This window comes from Loxodonta africana, chromosome 2 (assembly GCF_030014295.1).
Source record: "Loxodonta africana isolate mLoxAfr1 chromosome 2, mLoxAfr1.hap2, whole genome shotgun sequence".
In the NCBI taxonomy this organism is placed as follows: domain Eukaryota; kingdom Metazoa; phylum Chordata; class Mammalia; order Proboscidea; family Elephantidae; genus Loxodonta; species Loxodonta africana.
This window is the reverse complement of record NC_087343.1, coordinates 147,448,478-147,469,728: the sequence shown is the minus strand read 5'-3', so window position 1 is coordinate 147,469,728 and position 21,251 is coordinate 147,448,478. Positions and strand designations below refer to the sequence as shown.

Below are 21,251 nucleotides of genomic sequence, written 5' to 3'. Positions count from 1 at the left end.
TTGAAGCATTCAGTTTATTCAGGAAGCTTCTTTGCTTTTGATTTAGTCCAGTTGTGCTAACCTTGCTTGTATTTTGTGTTGTCTTTCCCTTCACCTAAAGTAGTTCTTATCTACTGTCTAATTAGTGAATACCCCTCACCCTCCTCTCATAACCATCAAAGAATATTTTCTTCTCTGTTTATTTCTCAAGTTCTTATAATAGTGGTCTTATACAATATTTGACCTTTTGCAGCTGGCTAATTTCACTCAGCATAATGCCTTCCAGATTTCTCCATGTTAGGAAATGTTTTATAGATTCATCATTGTTCTTTATCGATGCGTAGTATTCCATTGTGTGAATATACCATAATTTATTTGTCCATTCATCCATTGATGGGCACCTTGGTTGCTTCCATCTTTTTGCTATTGTAAACAGTGCTGCAGTGAACATGTGTGTGCATATATCTGTTCGTGTAAAGGCTCTTAATTCTCTAGGGTATATTCCAAGGAGTGGGATTGCTGGATCGTATGGTAGTTCCATTTCTAGCTTTTTAATGAAGTGCCACATTGATTTCCAAAGTGGTTGTACCATTTTACATTCCTACCAGCAGTGCATAAGTGTTCCAGTCTCTCCACAACCTCTCTAACATTTATTATTTTGTGTTTTTTGGATTAATGCCAGCCTTGTTGGAGTGAGATGGAATCTCATAGTAATTTTGATTTGCATTTCTCTAATGGCTAAAGATTGTGAGCATTTCCTCATGTATCTGTTAGCTGCCTCAATCCTCTTTAGTGAAGTGTCTGTTCATATCTTTTGCCCATTTTTTACATTGGGTTGTCTTTTTGCAGTTGAGTTTTTGCAGTATCATGTAGATTTTAGAGATCAGGCACGATGAGAAATACCATAGCTAAAAACTTTTTCTCAGTCTGTACGTAATCTTTTTACTGTTTGGGTGAAGTCTGAACGAGCATCCCACTGCTGTCAAGTCGATTTCGACTCATAGCGACCCTATAGGACAGAGTAGAACTGCCCCATAGAGTTTCCAAGGAGCGCCTGATGGATTCGAACTGCTGACCTTTTGGTAGCAGCCGGAGCACTTAACCACTACGCCACCAGGGTTTCCTGGATGAGCAAAGGTGTTTGATTTTTAGGAGCTCCCAGTTATCTAGTTTTTCTTCCGCATTGTTAGTAATGTTTTGTGTACTGTTTATGCCATGTATTAGGGCTCCTAACGTTGTCCCTATTTTTTCTTCTATGATCTTTAACATTTTAGATTTTATATTTAGGTCTTTGATCTTTTTTGAGTTCGTTTTTGTGCATGGTGTGAGGTATGGGTCTTGTTTCATTTTTTTGCAGAGGGATATCCAGTTATGCCAGCACCATTTGTTAAAGAGACTGTCTTTTCCCCCATTTAACTGATTTGGGGCCTTTGTCAAATATCAACTGCTCATATGTGGATGGATTTATGTCTGGATTCTCAATTCTGTTCCATTGGTCTATGTATCTGTTGTTATACCAGTACTAGGCTGTTTTGACTACTGTGGCAGTATAATAGCTTCTAAAATCAGGTTGAGTGAGGTCTCCCACTTTGTTCTTCTTTTTCAGTAATGCTTTACTTATCACAGGCCCCTTTCCCTTCTGTATGAAGTTGGTGATTTTTTTCTCCATCTCATTAAAAAATGTCTTTGGGATTTGGATGGGAATTGCATTAAATCTAAAGATCGCTACAAACAGACTTTTTAACTTGGAGACTAGAAAGCATTTTGGGTCCCCACCTGAAAACTTGAGGAAAGCCATCACCTCTGTTGTTTCTTCTTGGCAGTCTGCGTGGTCCAGAGTGACCACGACCCCATGGCCTGGTTTCTTCTTTAGGCTGTGGTTACCTAGGAAAGAGGATGGGCTTGTCAGCAAGAGGTTTTCCTGGAAACAGATCCAGATCCATGTTCACCCAACTGCAACCTTGGTGGACAAGGCCAGGTACATTCTGGCAGAACAGCCTGCACTCTACTGCCAGTAGGGATGCAAGTGTGATCCAAATGGTTTTCATAGGCTAATTGCATTGGGCGCATCTGACCCAAGCCATGGTCTTTTCAGTCACCTCATATGCATGCAAAAGTTGGATAGTGAAAAAGGATGGCCAGAAAAGAATTGATGTGTTCAAACTGTAGTGTTGGCAAAGAATATTGAATATACTGTGAACTGCCAAAAGAACGAACAAATCACTCTTAGAAGAAATACAACCAGAATGTTCTTTGGAAGCATGGATGGCAAATCTTTAACTCACTTACTTTGGACATGTCATCAGGAAAGACCAATCTCTAGAAAAGGACATCATGTTTGATAAAGTAGAGGACCAACAAAAATGAGGGAAACCCTCTATAAGGTGGACTGACAGAACAGCTACAACAATGGACTCAAACATATCAAGGAGCATAAGGATGGCACAGGACCTGGCACCATTTCATTCTGTTACACGTAAGGTTGCCACGAGTCAGAGCCAACTCAACAGTAACCAACAACGTACAGATACCGGCACTGAGGTCTAAATCTTTTGATCGCTGTCTTTCTCTCTCACCTGCAGGTTCTTAACCTTTAGTGCCTCTCCGCAAGCTCAGGTGGTAAAGTCAGTGCTGGCTGCATGGAGAACAGTGGCTCTGAATGTGTGGGCCCCAGACTGCTGGACCAGAGTCAGGGCTGAGCCAGCAGTCAGTTTGACAAGCCCCTTGTGATTCTGATAGAGGCTGAAGTTTGAACACTAGTGATGTAGAGGAACAGGGAAGAACATTCCCTCACTGAAAGTCACACACCCTCTTTTAGGGGTCCAGATAGAAGAACCAAGAGCTTTGGGAGAGGGTCTGTCAGAAAGCAGTGGACACAGGCAGGAGTGGCAGGCACATTTTTGAGGTCTTACAGTCAGCAAGGGCAAAGGGGCCAGGGCACACACTGCACCACACCACGTCCCACCCGGCATCAGCCTGGCATCTGTAATGCTGAAGACATAGTAACCTGTGGCAATTCGAGCAGCTAAAGAAGCCCTGCACCAGGGCCAGCTCCTGCAGGGCAGGGGAAACAGGAGTGGGTGGGACCATGGCCATCAGACCACATAAGAGATGGCAGCTCAGGGAAGTCTCACAGGCTCGCCCCTCAGCCAGGGCTTTGAATCCCTGCTGAGAATTTGCATTTCCACCCTACACCAAAAGGTCCTTAACCAGCAGCATTAGCATTGCCTGGGAACTTGTTAGAAATGCAAATTCTCAACAGGGCTTTGAACCCTATTTAAAGCTCTGCTCTCAGCCCAGCTCTCCTGTGCAGGTGTGAGGCAGGCAGACAGGCAGGAGGGTGCCCTCACTGAGGGAGCTTGGAGCCAGTGGGGCATGGTCTTGGGCTTCACATGCAAAGAACGCTGCTTCTCACAGCCCGTCTCAGCCACCTTCAGGTCAGGCCCACCGTCAGCTCTGCTCGATCTCCCAGGCCCTGGAGCTCCCTTGGCCCAAGTGCGGGCTGTGTCCATCTGTGGGCTGGGCCCCTGTCCTGCCGCAGCCACCGGACGTGCCCCACTCCTGCCCACCTGACCACTTGCTGCCTCCTCAGGCTTTTCTCATCAGGGATGAAATTAATGGGGCCATTGTAATCTGATCAATCCTTCTAGCAGCAGCTGTATTTACAGCAGAAAAATGAACATTCGTTCTTTGTGAGACACTTAAAATGGGCCCTTATTCCAGTGACCCTGTGACCTTGTGCCTGCACACAAAAGCAGACCTGGTCCCCCCTCTCAGGGGAAGGTCCAGGTGGAGGGAAGGCAGCCCTGCCACCCCACACTTCCCCCAGTGGATATGAGTTCTGCTCCCTATGGGACTCACCTGTGCACACTCCCTTGGGTACATGCCTACCAGGGAGACAGCCACAAAAACTGGAAGGCCGAGTTAACACCTTCAAGCAGTTCCTAAGGTGTGTCTTGTTCTAAGTTACCTATCCCCTGTGCTCCTCAGTCCTGGAAAAATAGTCAAGGCCACTGTGTCAGGTATGATAAGAAAAGCTTATTGCCAGACTGAGCTTTCTGGTCCAAGGATGTGGATGGGTGTGAGGGGAAAGGCCTGCCACATGCAGTCTCATCCCTGTCCTCTCCCTGCAAACCCTTCTTCCTGTACTGCCCCTCACCCACCTGTTGGTCACTCTGCCCGATCCGGTGGGACGCAGAGCCACCAGGATTTCCTCAGGAGGAAGCCGTGCATACCCTGCTCAGAATGTCTCTGAAGCTCTCTGCTCAGCCCCTGAGCCGCCTTCCTCATCAACAGTGTCTTGTGCGCTGCCTGCTTGGTGGGTTCTCTGTGTGGCTGAGGAGGAGCAGCCTGAGTGTGAAGGAACCCTGACCCCGGTTCACCGCACTAGTCACATGCTGGCTTCTCCACACAGGCTAGGGAACGCCCGTGGTGACATCCCTTTGTTCTCTAAAAATGAGCTCCATTTCTGAAGTATCCAGAAGTTACTAGGGGTCTGTCTTCTAGATGAGTGAAGCCATGTTTGATCAAAAACAAGTCACAGGAATGGTTTTCAGCTGTGGCTCTGAAATGCTCTACGTTGACAACAATGGAAGAAGTGTGGCTGTCCAAGGACCGGGGACACATTCAAAACCCACAGACATGGTCTTCCCGTAAGAGACCCAAAAACCTCCACAAAATCATGTAAATCAAGAGGTTCAAATCTTCAGGTCTATTTTAAGAACACCCATGAAACTGCCCAGGCCATCAAGGGTATGCATATCCGAAAAGCCACCAAGTATCTGAAAGATGTCACTTCACAGAAGCAACGTGTGCTGTTCCAACATTATGGTGGAGTTGGTAGGTGTGCCCAGGCCAGACCGTGGGGTTGCATACCGGGTTGGTGATCTAAAAGAGTGCTGAATCTTTGCTGCACACGCCTCAAAATGCAGACAGTAATGCTGAATTTAAGGGCCTAAAGTAGATTCTCTGTCATTGAGCACATCCAGGTGAACAAAGCCTCCGAGATGTCGCACGTACAGAGCTCATGGTCAGATTAACCCGTACGTGAGCTCTCCTGCCATGCCATGTATGATCCGTACTGAGAAGGAACAGATTGTTCCTAAACCAGAAGAGAAGGTCACACAGAAGAAAAAGATACCCCAGAAGAAACTAAAGAAACAAAACTTACGGCTCGGGAATAAATTCAGCTTAAAACTCAAATAAAAGTTTAAAAAAAAAACAAAAAACCTACAAACTGTAGTGAGTGAGGAGCACCACAAGAAACCTCAGGTGTCTGAAAACTTCTCCCCAGCAGCAGGAGCCTGAGCTGTGGGGTGGGCCAGCACCTCAGTGACCAACTATAGATCTGCCAAATAAAGAAATCCCAATGAGAGCTGGCCCCAAGCCCTTACCCTCAGTACCCTTAAGTGTGAAATGGGACCGGTAAGGGATTTAAGCCCAGGGCCCTGACTCCAAAGCCCATGTTATTCCCACCATACAGGCAAGTCGCCATGCTGACGGCCATCCCCCTCTGCCCCAACCAGGTCATCTGGCCATGCACACATGGTGTGGACCAGGAGCACCTTGGCGCCCAGGCAAAGGAGTACCAGTTTTCCTGTCCTGATTTCAGATTCTTGCTTAAGTTCTGAGTCCTGAAAATGTTGCCATGCAATAGTTACTTTAAACGGAAATGTATAGGAACTCTAGTAAAATTGGCCTGGAGAATTGGATGACAGCCACTGAGATGAACAGACCACTTGACCCAGAGTTTTCCCCTGCACCGTGGCTCCCCAGTGCCCTGGCCTTTGGGCTGGCACAGCTGGTGTGTGTTGTGGTGGATTCCTGGCCATCAGCCCCTGCACTCATGAAATCTGGAGGCCACTATGAAATTTGTAGGCCCCTCCGCTTTCATGGATGGAGGTCATTGCCTTCCTGGAGAGCCACCCCCTGGGAGTGTCTCAGCCTGGGCTGGGTGTCAGGCACCATGCTGGTGTCCATGAGGTTGGGAAAAAACATGTGGGAGCCTGTGCTGCCCTTGTGGGGCTTCAAGCACACCACACACCACAAACACACACCTCCTGTCTGGTCACCTTTCAGAAAATTTCCTGGTGCGCCTCCTTTCTCTGAAGGCACGTTCTCCCCCAGCTTGTAGTTTTCTGCCCACTTGTCTGTGCCTGCACCTGGCAGGGACTGGGTTTTCTCACGCCTGTACTGAGCAGCCACTGGCCCAATACAGCTCATGGAACATGACCCAGCATGAGGCCACTGCCGCACAGAAGGCCTGGGGGTGGGGGGAGTGACCCGGGGCAAGTAAGTCCCACAGCTACCGTGGCCTGCTAGCTGCTGAGAGCTTGTGTTCTCTCCTGCAGGAACGGTTTTCCAAAGCAGACAGCAGCTCAGCTGATTCTGAAAGCCATCTCCAGTTACTTCGTCTCAACAATGGCCTCTTCAATCAAAACAGTGTATTTTGTGCTTTTCGACAGTGAGAGTATAGGCATCTACGTGCAGGAAATGGCCAAGCTGGACGCCAACTAGGCAGAGGAACTACAGAGCCAGCCCACATCGCGTCCCCTGCCTCCCATTTGAAAGAAAGAAAGAAAAAAAAAAAAATCCCTTCACTCCTGGGAGGCGGGAACCCTTTCATTTTCAATTTTGCTCATCTAGGGAAAATAAGGTTTTGGTTTTCAGTTTGTTTTTGACCTTCTAAAATGTTTTTATGTTAGCACTGATAGTTGGCATTACTGTTGTTAAGCACTGTGTTCCAGACCATGTCTGACTTTAGTGTAACCTAGGAGATTTTATAGTTTTATTTTAATGAAAAACCCTGATTGGTGCAGAACAGTGGGAAGAGCAGTGTCTTTCACATGTGGCAGAATCCAGGAAGCCCCATTTTGTAACTGTGTGTTGTGGTGCTTTATTGTACACCCAGTGGCATTCTTTTTACTATAATGTTCTTTTTTTTTTTTTTTCCTCAAGAAGAAAAGAAAAGTCATGAATTTGCAGCAGACCTAACTGTTTTTTTTGGTTATCGTCTTAATGATGTATTTGGAAAGGAAAGATTTAAAAGACAGAACAGAACCTGTTGTCCTTAATTATATTTGCAATTTGGAATTTGTGTGAATTGATTTAGTAAAATGTTAAACGGTTACTGTGACTGCTGTGTTTCAAGTTATTGTGCCTGTGAGTCCTAAGTCTGGGGGTGAGGGGCCTGGCTGGTGCCCACTGCAGCCTGGGTGGGTGGTGTTATCTTCAGTCCTCTAGTGGTTTGTAGAAGGTGTTGATGAAAAACCCCCTCCTTCCATCCTTGTACCACTTGGGTTAGCATGTTATCCCCACTTTACAGATGATGAAGCAGACATGCCCAAAGCCACACAGATGGCAAGTGACAGAGCTGGTACTCCAGCCCAGGTCTTCAGACTCTGAGCCCAGGTCTCTCCTAATGCCCTCTGCTCCTGACAGTCTCTTCATGGCTGGGCCTGGGTGCCTCTGGGCTGTTTGCCAGAAGAAGCTGAAGAGGCCTTGAGCCCTCTGCTGGGGCTTTGTTGGGCCTATTGTCCCTGCAGGCCAGAAAAGAGGGGTGCCAGGAGCTTTCCAAGGGCAAGCTGCCACCACCCAGGTCCCCAGGATGTGCTACCAACTTCTACATGCCTTCTCACAGCTGAGGGTGTTTAGGGATCTAGTTTATTTAGAAAGATCCCAGATGGACCAGAGTAGCTAAAAATACATTAGCAAAACAGACACTTTTTGCTTCAAAGGACATTTTGCCAAAAACACAGAAGACTGCTTCCACTTCTTAAAAAGAAAAGTACCTACTTCTAAAGCAGACTAACCAGGAAGAAACAGCAGTACCCTGCTTATCATGGATGAATGTCAAAGGTCATTTTTCCTTTCCATACTCTGCCTAATGAAATAGAAACAGGGTACGAAACTATCATGTGGCTGATCTCTTTTTCACCAAAAAGGCAGACTACTAACTCAAACCTGATAATTTCCAAGTTTCTTCTAAATACATTATTAAGACTTTTAAATTTCTTTTTCCAAGATCTTTGCTGGGTTTAGATTATGAATTACTATTTCTTCATTAGAGTTTGACCAAAAAGAGAGAAAAGGTTTAGCAGTTGTCTTTTCAAGAATATGTATTTTACAGTGATAACACTTCATATAAGACATCTGCAGACTCCCAAGAGCATTGTCTACAGGTAGGATCTGCAGTGACCCAAGGAGGGTGATGAGAAATAAACAGTGGCTGTCAGTGAAAACGAGCCGTGGTGGTGCCATAGTTAAGAGCTCGGCTGTTTAGTAAAAGGTTAGCAGTTCGGATCCACCAGCTGTTCCTTGTAAACCCTCTGGGGCAGTTCTACTCAGCACTGTAGGGTTGCTATGAGTCAGAATCAACTCAATGGCAACCGTTTTTTTTTTTTTTATCAGTGAAAATGGGGGGAAACCTCAATGAAATGACTGACACAATAGCACAACAATGGAATCAAACATATCAAAGATCATGGAGATGGCACAGGAGTGAACAGCATTTTCTTCTGTTATAATAAGGTCACTATGGGTTGGAGCCAAATCCATGGCAAATAACAACATTGCTAGTTGTAATACACTGTGTTTAGTCATTTATGGGCATCGTTTTGCTTTATTCTTGCAATGATCCTATAGGACAGGTTCTGCTATTAGGTCCATTTTACAGCTGAGAACACTGAGGCTGGGAGAAGTAGCTTGCCTACGGTCACACTGCTAATAAGTGACCAGATCCAAATCCACAGATACTGATCACTGTGATATAGGGTACCTGATGGCACCCTCTAATATTAAAAAACAAGAGTCCATTTGGCCTCGATGGTATTTCTAATTTGGAGGCAGAAGCACAGATGAAAATATAAATGGAAACAAGGTTTAAATGGCTTCCCAATGAATCTTAATTCCTTAACTTTGGAGAAGGAACACCACGGAACTAAATTCTGTATTTTGCAAAGATCCTCCACTAGATGTCGCTAAAAGGATTGGGAAGAAAATAGAGGAGGGGCAGCCAGTTTCTCCTTCCTTGTGATGGCACAAAAGAATAAATTGCATTTGTCAGGGTTTGCATGAATTATTTACCATAATCACCTAAACGTTTCTAAAATTTCAATAATCCAAAGTGCATCGTGCCCTGAGATGTGGCTTCATTGAAGGAAATACTTTTCAATGAAACCGAAAGAAAGGGAGCCAATAAACCACCTGGGATTCCCATCATCTCTAAACCACCCAGTTAGTTTTTAAAACTGGGATCAGAAACTGTTTTCTGATGTCAGCCTCATGTTTAGAGGGGGATGAAAAAGCTTATTACTATAAAAAATTGGTGCAACTGCAAGGAGCCTCCTGAAATGCACACATGCCTCTATTCAAAAGACAAGTTTGCAGTTAGTAAAATTTACCAGAAATGAAATTATTTTGTGAGGGGAGAAGTCCAGCAGTTCCTAGAGAGGTGAGTGGTATTCCCCAGGCCTCCCCTTCACTGTAAGCTGTGTCGGAGCCAGACTCGAAGCAAGTGCTATGGAGCAGAGCCACCTCATTACCCACTGTCACTGTGCCTGAGTGTCCCCCCTCCCCAAGTCCATGCCACCCTGGGATGGACGGGACACTAAGCAGACAAAGCCCCTCCCCCTTGTTTCTGAGGAAACAATCCTTGCTCTTAGTAGCAGGGCTCTGCCCTGAATTATCCAGATGATTTCCTCAGCTCTCCACCACGAGCCTTTTTAAATGACTGTCTGAGAACTAACAACTCCGTGGCTCCAGCTGGGACTAAAGTGACAATAGTAACTACAAAGCCTGTGTGTGTACATGTGCACACACACACATCGGCCCTCTGCATACATCATTTCATTTACTTCTCATCACAACCTCATGAGGTAAGTAATACCATCCCTGTGTTACAATGAGGGACACAGAGGAGTGAAGCATATTCTCCAAGGTCACACAGCTATGAATGGTGGAGCTGGGATTTGAGCCCAGCTCTGTCTGACTCTACAACCAGAGCTCTCCCCACTCCCGTGGAGCTGGGCCCTCCTTTGGTATCCACCCAACATTCTGTTCTCCGGTTGGAAAGGGCTTCTTGCCTGTTCACAGACAGGTCCTGTGTGGCCAGCCCTGGAGGATTAAACAGAAGCTGTTGTGATAGACAAATAGAAATGTGTATTTAAGGAAATCTAGTGGCCAACAAGGATTCATTGAGTGCTCACAGTGAATGACACCTCAGAATGGGTGCCTCTGACAAAAGCGTTGCCTCTCCCCAGTGGAGGGGGGAACCCACAGAGAAGCGCCTGCTGAACAGGCTTGGGGCTCAGAGGAGGGAATATTCTGCTCACCAGCTCAGAGGACTCAGGGAAGGTTTCTTGAAGCAGATAACCTCCAGCTGGACTTCATTGGAGGGGTTAGAATTTTCTAGGCCAAAAGAACAAGGTGATAGGTGGCAAGGTGGCAGATGGGCTGCTCCCCCCAGCCCCAGTGGGGGTGGAGGGTTGTTACCCATGGTCCCTCTACTGAGAGCCCCTCAGGACAGAACCACTTCAGCCCTGGCCTCTGCTGCTAGCCGCTTCCCCGCCCCCCCCCCCCCCCCCCCCGCCGCATTTGGAGCTATCCATCCATGGACTTGTTTATCTGACAGAATTCCTCCCTCACATTCAGGGTCAGGTGGCTGTATTTGGTCACAGCTGCAGTTAGCCCTGACAGAAAAGCTGGCTTACACTAAGGCAAAAAGAGAGCGAGAGATAGGCAGTCTTCTCTGTTTCTCATGGGTCACGTCACTCCCCTCCCGTTGCACACACACACACACACACACATGCACACACTCTCCCAGGGTGCCCATGGCTGTTGGTGCTCCCCAGTGCCAGCCTTTCTCAGGAGGGTAGAAGCCTCGAGGGAGCCAGTCAGTGCTGGGCAGGCTTTCTTCTCAGTTCTGTTTGTCACTGAGGCTGTGTCATCAGGCACCTGAGTGGTCTGGCTTCCCTCTCATGGGGCAACGGTATGTGTGGGAGGGTGGGGAGTGCTTGGATGATTTTTTTCATTAGCAACTGAGGTGTTTAATTTTCCCTGCTTAGGCGCCACAGGCCAGCGTTATCTTGGGAGCTGGCCTTGGTGCCGCCTTAGAGCAATCCACCTGAAGGCGCTGGGGAGGGAGGAGGGTCCCGGGCCACTCCCAGCCAAGAAGAAAGGGAAACGCTCAATGGCAAGGGTGAGGCCACCTTTTCTTTGGGTTTTCTTCTATTTATAACCGAGCCTGTTGTGTTTGCTTCTGGGGGCCCTGATATCAAAATAATATCACATGACCCTCCTGACAGGCAAGGCAATAAAACTGCCCATTAATCCCCAGCCCCCATCACCGCCCCTCCATGCTGCTTGGCAAAGGTGTGTAAATAGATTGGCCTTTCCCTGACCCCTAAAGCCCAACCCAGGCTGGCTGCTTTGTCAAACTCAGAGAATAAGCGTCTGAGAAAGTCTCCCCATAGAAAGCACTTCCCTCCTCACTCCCTCATCCCACACCAATGTGACCGTGCGCATGCACACACGTACACGCACACTATTGTACACACCCAGACTTGCATGCTTACACACTCAACATTCTCACACTCACACTTGTACACTTGCATACACACGCTGGCACATTTTCACACACATTACTCACATGCACATTCACACACATTCACATATGCATTCACTCACTCACCTACATTCACATAGGGAAACTCCAGAGACCTTCTGTGTCAGCAGAGCACAGAGCTAAGAGACATGCAGAAAAACATGCTGAGACCCTGAGGTCTCTGCCTCTTGCAAAACATAACTGGAATTTCTCTGCGAAGTGGCCCTCCCTGGCCTGTTTGACCCTGAGATGACGAGAACTGTGTACAGATCTTCTGCTCACAGCCACCTTGAGAGCATTTAGACCTCCCCGCCCCCAGGGTCTGCCAGGAGCCAGATGCCCTCAGCGGAAGCAGCAGTCGCAGTGCCATTAGGACAGAGCTCACTTGTCTGTGAGGATGTCCCCAAAGTACATGTGTCAGGTAATGTGCTCACTGTGGAATAAGCCCTCTGATTGCCCCTGTGGGCAGAGCAGAAAGTGGCCCAGTGTCACAAGTTCAAGGTCACTGCCTCAGCTTTAGGTTGATGGTCACACTTTAGGGAGGGCAAAAAGCTCAGAGAGTCCAAGAGCAACACCCTCTAAATCTTCTTGTCTCCAAAGCTCTAAAACCAGAGTGACACTCACAGTGTGGAATAACCAGAGGCCCGAAGGGCCCCAGTGGCAGCAGGTCCCCACCAGCTCCCTCCCACCCTGAGCCCTTGGGCAGGCGACTTTGATCCAAACTTTGATCGGTTGTTATGTCGCCTCCCCAGCCCCACCCAGCCTTCCCATGGATGAGCCTGGCTTCCTTTGAGACAGGTGATGGCGCCTCCCTTGCTGACCACCACACGGTGGGCCCAGGTCGAGATCCAGGCGCAACCCTCTTGACCCAGGTGCCTGTGCACTCCCCTTGCCAGGCTATCTGGGAAACCCGATATTTCTGTACCTTGAAACGACAAGGCTTCCTAAGCTTAAGAGAATAAATTAAAGTTGAGTTCAAGTAGGCTCAGCTGTGGCGGATGGGCAAATTGATTTGCTTCCCATCTGGGAGATTAAATTCCACTGCCCAAAAATGGAAGCGGGGTAATGAGCTGTCAGTCAAACAGTGCAAAGCCAGGGCCGGACGCATAATTGAAACCTGGCAGCTCCTCGTTAGGTCCCACGAAGGTGCTGGCTGCAAACTCCCGCCTTGAGGAGTTCCCCTGAAGCCCAGGAGAGAACCTCCTCAGAGCAGCCAGTGCTTTTTTCCACAGGGAAACGCACCTTGCACAAGGGCTGGGCTAATCTTAAGGAACTTCCACTTAACCCAAAGTGCTCATAACGTATTCATCAACAACCATCGACAGCCTCGCCAGGATTGAATTACCAGCAAATCCAAACAACTGGAAGTGTGGTGCCTATTTCCACTGAGATTACACCCAAGGGACACAGCTTCCCATGGGCCTGAGGGCCAAAGCCCTCCTGTGCCTCCTCAGGCATTTCCCCAGTCACCCCAGGGCTTCTCGAAGGGCAGCACCCCCAAAACCATCACCCCACCCCACTCAGCCCTTTGCAGCATATAAAACACGTGTGCAGATTCAATCCCCCAGCACTCTGGGCTGATAGTGCCAGTGTCTGCATTTTAGAGATAAGGCCCATAGAAGTTCAGAAGCTGCCATCTAACGTCTAACTGGGTCCAGGAATGGAGAGACGCTGTCCACCCCTCCAGCCTGCCCTCATACTTTGCCACCAGCACCTTCTCTACCACACTCTGTTACAGGCCGCTTAGATCTCAGTTTCAGATCTCTGCACATGCCTCAGCCCAGAACACAGCACTGCCTCCCGTATCTGTAAACCTCCTCAATCCTGCAGGTCTCTCCTCTTAGACATCCCCTCTGTCTCCTCCAGAAAGCATTCCCTGACCCTACGGCCTGGGTTCAGTGCTTTCTCCGTGAGCCCTGCACCCCCACCAGTCACAGCAGTCTGCATGCTGGACACTTGTCATGTGCTTACATGGCTGTGAGCTCTGCTCATCCACACTCGTTCCCTGAGCCCTCTGGCCAAGTCCTGTACTAGGGCTCCAGGGTCATGGAGGTGAGAAAGACGCAGGTGACCCTGCCCTCTGCTGCTTGGTGCCTCGCCCAGAAGGCATGGGCCCAGTAGGGGTTCTCCCATGGTGACTGCCTGAATGATTGGTCAGGCTGAGCCTGCCAGGGTCTCAAAGGCCAGTCACCAGGTAGAATGCCTGACTCAGAGAAGGCAGGCAGAAGGTTGAGGGGAACACGGGCTTCTCTTCATGCCCACCTCGAAGACATTCCTGACCCTCCAGCCCTTGGAAGTTAGCCCAGGGTTAGCTGCGAGCTGCCCACCACCACAAGGCACATGGTGGCTTTAGAGAGAAGCCTGATGTTGGCACTAGGTCCCAGCTCAGCATCCTCTTGCCACATCCACTAACCACAGCCTAGTCACATGGCATTTGGGCCTTCTACTTTCCCTGGCTTCTGACTTGAAAAGGGAGTGACATAGGACCTCTCTGGCTAGATGCTAAATCCACATTATCAATAAACAGGGGAAGCACTGACACTGCTTTGCAGGAAAGACTATGAGCTACTACAGCCAGAGAGGTCCTGTCTGCAGGCTAGTGAGCTTGGGTGTATATATTTTACAGACAGGAGTATTGGCCACAGGGCAGGTGTCCTTAGTGGGTCACTAGCTGCATGTCCTGGTGACCTTACACACACACCGGAGTCAGGAAGCTTCTCCTCACAGCCCCATAGATGGACCAGGTCCCACTGCCAGCTCAGTCCAAGGCCCTAAGCCTGGGTCCTGGTACTGTCAGGCTCCTACACCAGTAAAGGGGCTTCTGATCACAAGCACAGGCCCAGTGGACCTGTGGGTCTCTGACAATCCCCTGACAGGCCATGTGCTGCCCCCTGATGCCCAGAGGCAGAATCACCATGGCAGCAGGGCCTTCAAGATCTGATAGTGAGACTCAGAGGTATCTGCCACCTCCATTCTCAGGTGGAAAACAACAGAACAACACAGCCGAGGTGTGCCTGCACACTGAGAATAGCAGTGGTGTGAGCACTGTGTCGATAGACTAAGGAGTGCTAGCATGCATTATCCCCTCAAGTCCTCCTACAACCCTGCAAAGTGGACGGTATCCTTTCCAGGTGAGGGAGCTGGGATCAGAGAAGTGAAGAAACTTACCCAGGCTACACAGCAGGAACCTGGCGGAACCAGGATGCAAAGCTGTGAATGGGTAACCCTGAAGCCCATGCTCTCATTCATTCTGGAATGCTGCTTCCCAATGACTTTGAAAGGTATATTATCCCATTTTACAGATAAGTAGAAATGAGAAGAGGAGAGGATCAGCACCTGGTTCAAGGCCACAGTGTTAGTAAGAGGAGGAGGCCAGGCCTGCATGCCTTGGGGTCCCCAGGGTTCATGCTTCCTCCTGAGCCTCCTGGGTAGAGACCCGCCTCCAGCAAAGCCTTAACACAGAACCTGCCTGAGCTCTGCTCCTCCACAGAGTGGGGTCCTGGGCCGAGGCCTTCCAGTAATTAGTGGGCTCTCGTTAAGACCCAGTCGCGCCGTTCTCGGGCCAGGGCTTGTTTTTGTTCCCATGCGTGGGCCCTGGCAGGAAGGCCAGGCGCACGTGCACAGCCCCATAAATCCAGCCAGCATCGCTCATTACAACGTTCCGCTTCACAACTCCGCCAGCCCCAGCCCAAGCGGCTTCGCTGGGCAGGCGGGCCTCTCTGCAGCCGGGCTCGGCTGCCCCGAGCTGGAGCTGCCCGTAGCCTCAGACATGAGCTCATCCAGAGCACGGCGTGTGAGGAAGTGGCCGGGCGGCGCACTCTGCAGCCGGGGGACAATGTGCCTATTAAGGCCTGTCAGCCCCCCACCACCCCACGCTGCCCCGCCCCGCTGAGGCAGGACCACCCCACTCTCCGCCCTGCCCAAACTCCGGAGGACCACGCTTCTTGAAGCCAAATCATGAGGCTGTGGTCCCATTGTGTCCAGTCCACTCGGTGAGTGGCTGCAGGAGGTCAAAGCAAGGCAGGGTGGATTTGTGGGGCGTGGGGTGGGAGAGGTGGGCTCAGAGACAGAAAGCCCCTGAGCACCGTCCTGCCCGCCCAGTGGACTGGCAACTCCCTGTGGATCTTGGGCTGGCCACTGACACCTCTCAGCCTCCATTCCCACTGCTGTTAACTGGGAAGCTACTCTCTGCACTGGCTGCTTCACTGTATGAGCACTGCCAGGAGAAAATGACAGGACAGGACAGTGGATCAGGTGTCCCATATTTGGGGCAGCACTGTAGAGGTGGCAGACAGAGAGAGGCGCCCAGCAGGCACCTGTGTGCTCTGGCTTTCTTCAGTACAAAGCCTGGCGGGCCTTTTGTTTATGTGGTCTGAGGAACTGGCAGGGACATGAAGAGGTAGGCACCCCACTGAGTGATCTTGGGGCAAGTCAATTCACCTCTCCTGGGTGTGGTTTCCTCTTCCGCAAAATAGAGTTGGCAACATGATGTTGATCACAAATGCTTAATAAAAATCAGTTGTCATGGAGTTGGTTCTGACTCATGGTGACCCCCATGTGTGTCAGAGTAGAACTGTGCCCCATAGGGTTTTTAATGGCTGATTTCTCAGAAGTAGATCATCAGGCCTTTCTTCCGAGGTGCCTCTGGGTTGACTTGAACCTTCAACCTTTCAGTTAGTAGCCCAGCATGCTAACCACTTGCACCACCCAGGGATTCTCAATGCTTAGTAAACGTAAGCTATTAATTTCCTTGGCTCTAATTTTTTTTTTTTAATCCCCATATAGGTTAGAAGCCATGTTCCTGCCATGGCCAAAATCCAAACTCTGGCTATGGTCAGTGTTTGAGAGTAGCCAGCTCATCTTCCACACAGGCCAAGTTCAAGGGAGCATGGTGTTATCAATACCATGTACCATGAGGATCCAGCCATGATTGTATGTGGCTGACCATAGTGGAGTCATCTGTAAGTTCCTCTCCATCAGGTGCTGTCTTGGCTAAGAAAGGGAACCTTCTAGAACTGTGCTAAAATGATAGCCACTAGCCACATGTGGCTATGTAAGCTAAAATTTAGCTCTTCAGCTGCATTAGCTATATTTTAAGTGCTTGGTAGCCACATGTGGCTTGTGGCTACTATATTGAACAGCCATGATTATAGAATGTCTCCAGCATTGCAGAAAGTTGTATTGGGCAACTCTGCTCTAGAACATTGAGGCCGTGGAACCCTTCAGAGCAACAGCCCAAGTTTTTCATGCTATTCGATTTAGAGCAAGGAGCAAAAACCACAGCCAAGGCATTTCCCTGAGCAAATGGTTCTATGTTGTCAATAACAATAAATGCAGTGATACTCATGATGATGGAAGCAATGATACCCATGTAACATTTCCATGTTCCAGGCACTGTGCTAGATGCCTCGCATTCATGATTACATTTAATTCTCCCCAAAAATACTTTATTGTAGTGACATATCTCCATTCCACAGATAACAAAACAGAGAGGCTGACATTCAACTAGGTGGGGGGAAAGAGTGGCAAAACTGGCCCTGTCTGACTTCAAAGCCAGCCTGCCCTTCAGGTGCAGGACCCGTCTGACCTTTCCCTGTGTTTTGAATAGATTCACACCCAGAGGGATGATTGTTCTTTCCAAAAGGTGCCCGTGTTTCCCTTCCTGCCTTTCATTTATCTTTGAAGGTTTCCTTCTCTCAGGAAAGTAAGCTCAGACTTATTGGAACATGGGCGCAGGGTCACGTAAGTCCTTGGTTGCTAGGTAGAATTTTCTGCACAGGCCTGTGAGGGGCTACTCTCAGCCAGTGGGGCTGCCTGGCCCCATCAACCACCCCAGTTCCGTTCTGGGAACTGGTCACTGCCCTGCTCCATGGTGGGGACGATGGACTGAGGCCTCAGCAGTGGTGCCAAGCCCCTTCAGGGAGCATGGCCCTCGGCAAGGCTCAGGCCTGCTCAAGGCAGTAGCCGTGTGTACACCAAAGCACAGAGAGCAGGGCAGGTAGGTGGCTGTGGCCAGGCTTTTAGCCTAGCACCTCATTCATCCATCCAGCGTTAGCTATCCTATGAACAAATGGGTGCCAAGCACTGGACTGGAGGCTGGTTCCCCTGGCCAGCCCTGCTGGCCTTCTCCAGGCCTGACCCTTTGGGCCACAAAATGCCTATCCCACGATGCCCAAACCCTCTCTCTCGTGACAATGCTGAGAGGCTGGCAGACAAGAGAGGAACTGACTCCCAACTCAACAGATGGGGAAACCAAGGCTTGAGGAGCAAATGTGGCTTCCCAAAGCCTGCAAACTGCTCCCTCCAGCTGCCCACAGAGTTCATCATCTGCTTATTAAGTCGCCCTTTAAAAGGAGTATAAGGGCTCAAGGGGCCAAACAAGGATACCAGAGGCATCCCCGGCTCTCCATCCTGGGCCTCCCATCCTCTCCCCATACTCACAAGCCACATGGGACCCAAGTCACCAGGGAGGATGATTGTTGAGCTTACCTGGCGTGAGTACTGGGCACATTTAGAAATCCTGGGATCCCAGGTACCTCACAGGGACAAGGAAATATTCCCAGGCAAGGGGAACTCTCTCATTCACCATTCACACCCCAAAGGGCCACACAGGCCAGCCAACCTTCACCACAAACTCACAGGACACAGCCTACAGGCCTCGGGCAGCCCCACAGCCAGAGCCCTGTGCCCGCTGACATGACTCAACCTCAGTCCTGTTTGACAAACCAAGGCTTCAAGGCACCAAGGCTCCTAGGCTCCAAGGCTAGGAACGCCTTAACAGACTTACACCTTGGTGCCGAAGGCAGAGGGAAGGCCTGTGCCCTCCCCAAAATGATCCTACATTTGTCTCACTGAAGCCCTAGGACTCTGGTTTAAGAGACTTTTTATAGACTCCTATAAAGGAGAAAGTGAACTTTTAACATGTTTGCACTCCACTAAGTCAATACGCATAAAAGCGACAAGAGCTGAGCTTCCTCTGCCCAGATGCATTTAGCTGGAGCTGGAGGGCACCTTCGGTGCCATCCCGGCTCCTGTGGGCATTCCGCAGCTGCTCCTTCTTGGTTCTTGGCCCTGGGGCACAGCCCCCAATTAGTGGGTGTCAGTCTACCAGGGCCACGGGTGGGCACTAATGAAGCCGGAAAGCCTCCCCTGGGCCAGGCTAATGGGTGGCTCCTGCCCTCACTCAGCCAAGACGGCCCCCCAGACGCATGGTTTTCATGGGAAGATTTAGAGAAGGGGAAACGAGGAAGCTATAAAGTTTAACTAGGAATTCTCAACCATCCCTCCTTTGGCCCCGACACTCGTGTTACCCTTCGTTTTTAAAAGAGCTTCCTTTCTGCTTTGAACTTAGTCCTTAAATCTAAGCAACCCCATGCCTGCCTCTAGGATCTAGAGCTGGGCTCCAGTGCCCAAGGTGCCTGCTGCCTATCCAAGAGGAAGGGGAAGAGAATGCTAGAGGCTCCCCAGAGGGCATTCTACTGCCTAGCCTCACCTGGAACAACCTCCAAGGACAACCATCTGCCTGCCATCACATCAAGGCCACGGGCATAGGGTTTGATGCTTGAGACCTGGCTCACGCCTCAGGGCTGGGTTTGCAGATGTGGTGACCAGTTTTTTATGTATTCACTCATTTTTACTGAGCACTCATCATGTACAGGGCCCAGACTAATAATGCTAATATCAGCTACCGCTGATTAGGCCTTATTGGGAGCTTGGCATGCATCAACTCAATAGTTAAGAGAGTGGACATACAAGTCAGTTTCTGGGTTTAAGTCCCAGCTCTGCCACTTACTAGCTGTGTGATCCTGGATGAGTCACTTAGCTTCTCTGACTCTATAATTTATCTATAAAATAGGAAAAGTAATCCCCCCTGCAACACACAAACACACATACCCCATGAGGTTGTTGTGAAGATTAAATGAGATGATATATGCGTTTGGCCTATAGTAAGTTCTCAAGAAATGGTAGTTTAGAGCCTAACATCTCTGGGAGAAGATACCATTATGCAGTTTTTGAAATTGGGGAATGAGGCTTAGGAGGTTAAGTGACTTATCCAAGGTTCTACAGTGAGTAAGACATAGAACTGGATTTGAATGCCAGCTCTCTCAGACTCCAAAGCCCACGACTTTAACCACAAAACACTCCAGGTTTGGTATGAAAACAGGCACCCCAAACAAATGAGAAAGACTTAGTGCCAATAGAATAGAAATTTACAATGAACAAGTTTATAAAGGAACTATTTTAGCTTCAGCATCACTAAGTTTCCTGTATGGTTTACTGTATTTTTATGTAAATAACACACACCTTCTAATTTTGTTTGCCAACCGTGCCCTCCCCCTACGAGATATTTTCATAAGCACACTCTGCTGATTTTTTTCACAGAAACATGTAAAAAAAAAAAATTGGCATAGCAGTGTTCATATAAAAACCTCGAGGGGGGATTGTGGTTGGCAAACAAACATAGAATGCATGCGTTATTTACGTAAAAATACAGTAGTGTTGTTCCTATTTCGAGTTAAGCACTGCTGATGGTGGGGGTGGAAGAGGAACGGTGATATGTTTTTAATGCTTAGGAGAGTCAGTCTAGTACATGGGTCAAATTTTTACTTGCTGCAAAAGACCAAACCCTTACTCTATGGACAGTTAACTGTGGTATCCCAGCTCATGAAGCCTGGGCCAGTGGAAGCGCTCTGGCTGCATGTGCACTCAAGGAGGGGTGGGGTGAGGAGAGGCTGCAACCAGGAGCCAAGGCTGCCCGATGTCTTCCTCCAAGAGCTGGCATCTCGGTTTTACATTCTGGTCTAGAATTCTCTGGAAAATTGACATCTCTTTGCAAATTCCAAGGACTGTCTGCTAACTACTTTTGTGGAATTCTTACTTTCTAGGAGATTTTTTTTTGAATCATTCATGGACTATTTTCTCCTTGTTCTTGAATGGATTAAGAACAACTTGATGTAAAGTCATGCCAATGTTCCAGCCTGGAATCCCTTAATGGTCCAAGTCAGGAGTGAGTGGAACTGTGGGCAACATCTGGGTAGCAGATAGGGAAACTGAGGCCCAGAGTGCACAAAAGACTTGCTTAACAGCCAGACCAGGCTGATGTCAGTACCAGAAAGGTAAGTCTCATTGTCTCTATCCCTCTGTCTTGGTCTGTCTGACTTTCTGTCTTTGCCTCATCCTGTTTGATAAAAAAAAAAAAATTTTTTTTAGCAGACTTGAAATACCCAAATCTCCTGGTAGTTGTGTGAAATTCCTCTTTGGAGAAAGAGTTGTTTTTCTAAGTTGTTAAAAAGGTCTAGGGATGTGAGGATCAAGCAGGTTCCGGGAGGAGGCCCACAGTCAGGAAAGGCTAGAGTATACATGGAAGATTCCTGGGGCCTTAAAAAACAATAAAACACCAAAGCTGACCGTCCCTACCATCCCCCACCTTGTCTATCACTGCTCTCTGACTGTCTCTCTCAACAAAGTCAGTTGCCCATTACACAGCTCTCTTCTTTAAGCTGAGATGAAAATGTTGGTTTAGCATGCTCTCTCTCTGAGTACTATCAAAGCCAAAAGGTATTTAAAAAAAAAAAGCTGACAGATCCCACCACTGTTTTGACTGTATATACAGGTAGGCATGAAAGTGGAGTGAATTCTCCTTGCTATTCCCTGACATCACCTGTGGCCC

At 48.8% G+C, this 21,251-nt stretch overlaps 1 protein-coding gene and 1 pseudogene across 5 annotated transcripts in view; both read left to right on the top strand.

Annotated features, from left to right (window-relative positions):
- Window positions 1-7,114, top strand: part of LOC100666599 (core histone macro-H2A.1) — a 75,662-nt gene extending 68,548 nt beyond the window's left edge. For 4 of the 5 annotated variants that reach the window (XM_010590790.3, XM_010590779.2, XM_003404504.3 and 1 more), the window contains exon 9: window positions 6,330-6,620. In XM_010590790.3, coding sequence (XP_010589092.1) covers window positions 6,330-6,495 — 166 coding nt within the window. In that variant the 3' untranslated portion in view covers window positions 6,496-6,620. Of the gene's footprint in view, window positions 1-6,329 lie in introns of all 5 variants that reach the window. The other variant, XM_023549216.2, reaches the window with a different exon arrangement.
- On the top strand, window positions 4,569-5,221 carry LOC111750925 (large ribosomal subunit protein uL22-like; annotated as a pseudogene).
- Window positions 7,115-21,251: the final 14,137 nt, after the last annotated feature.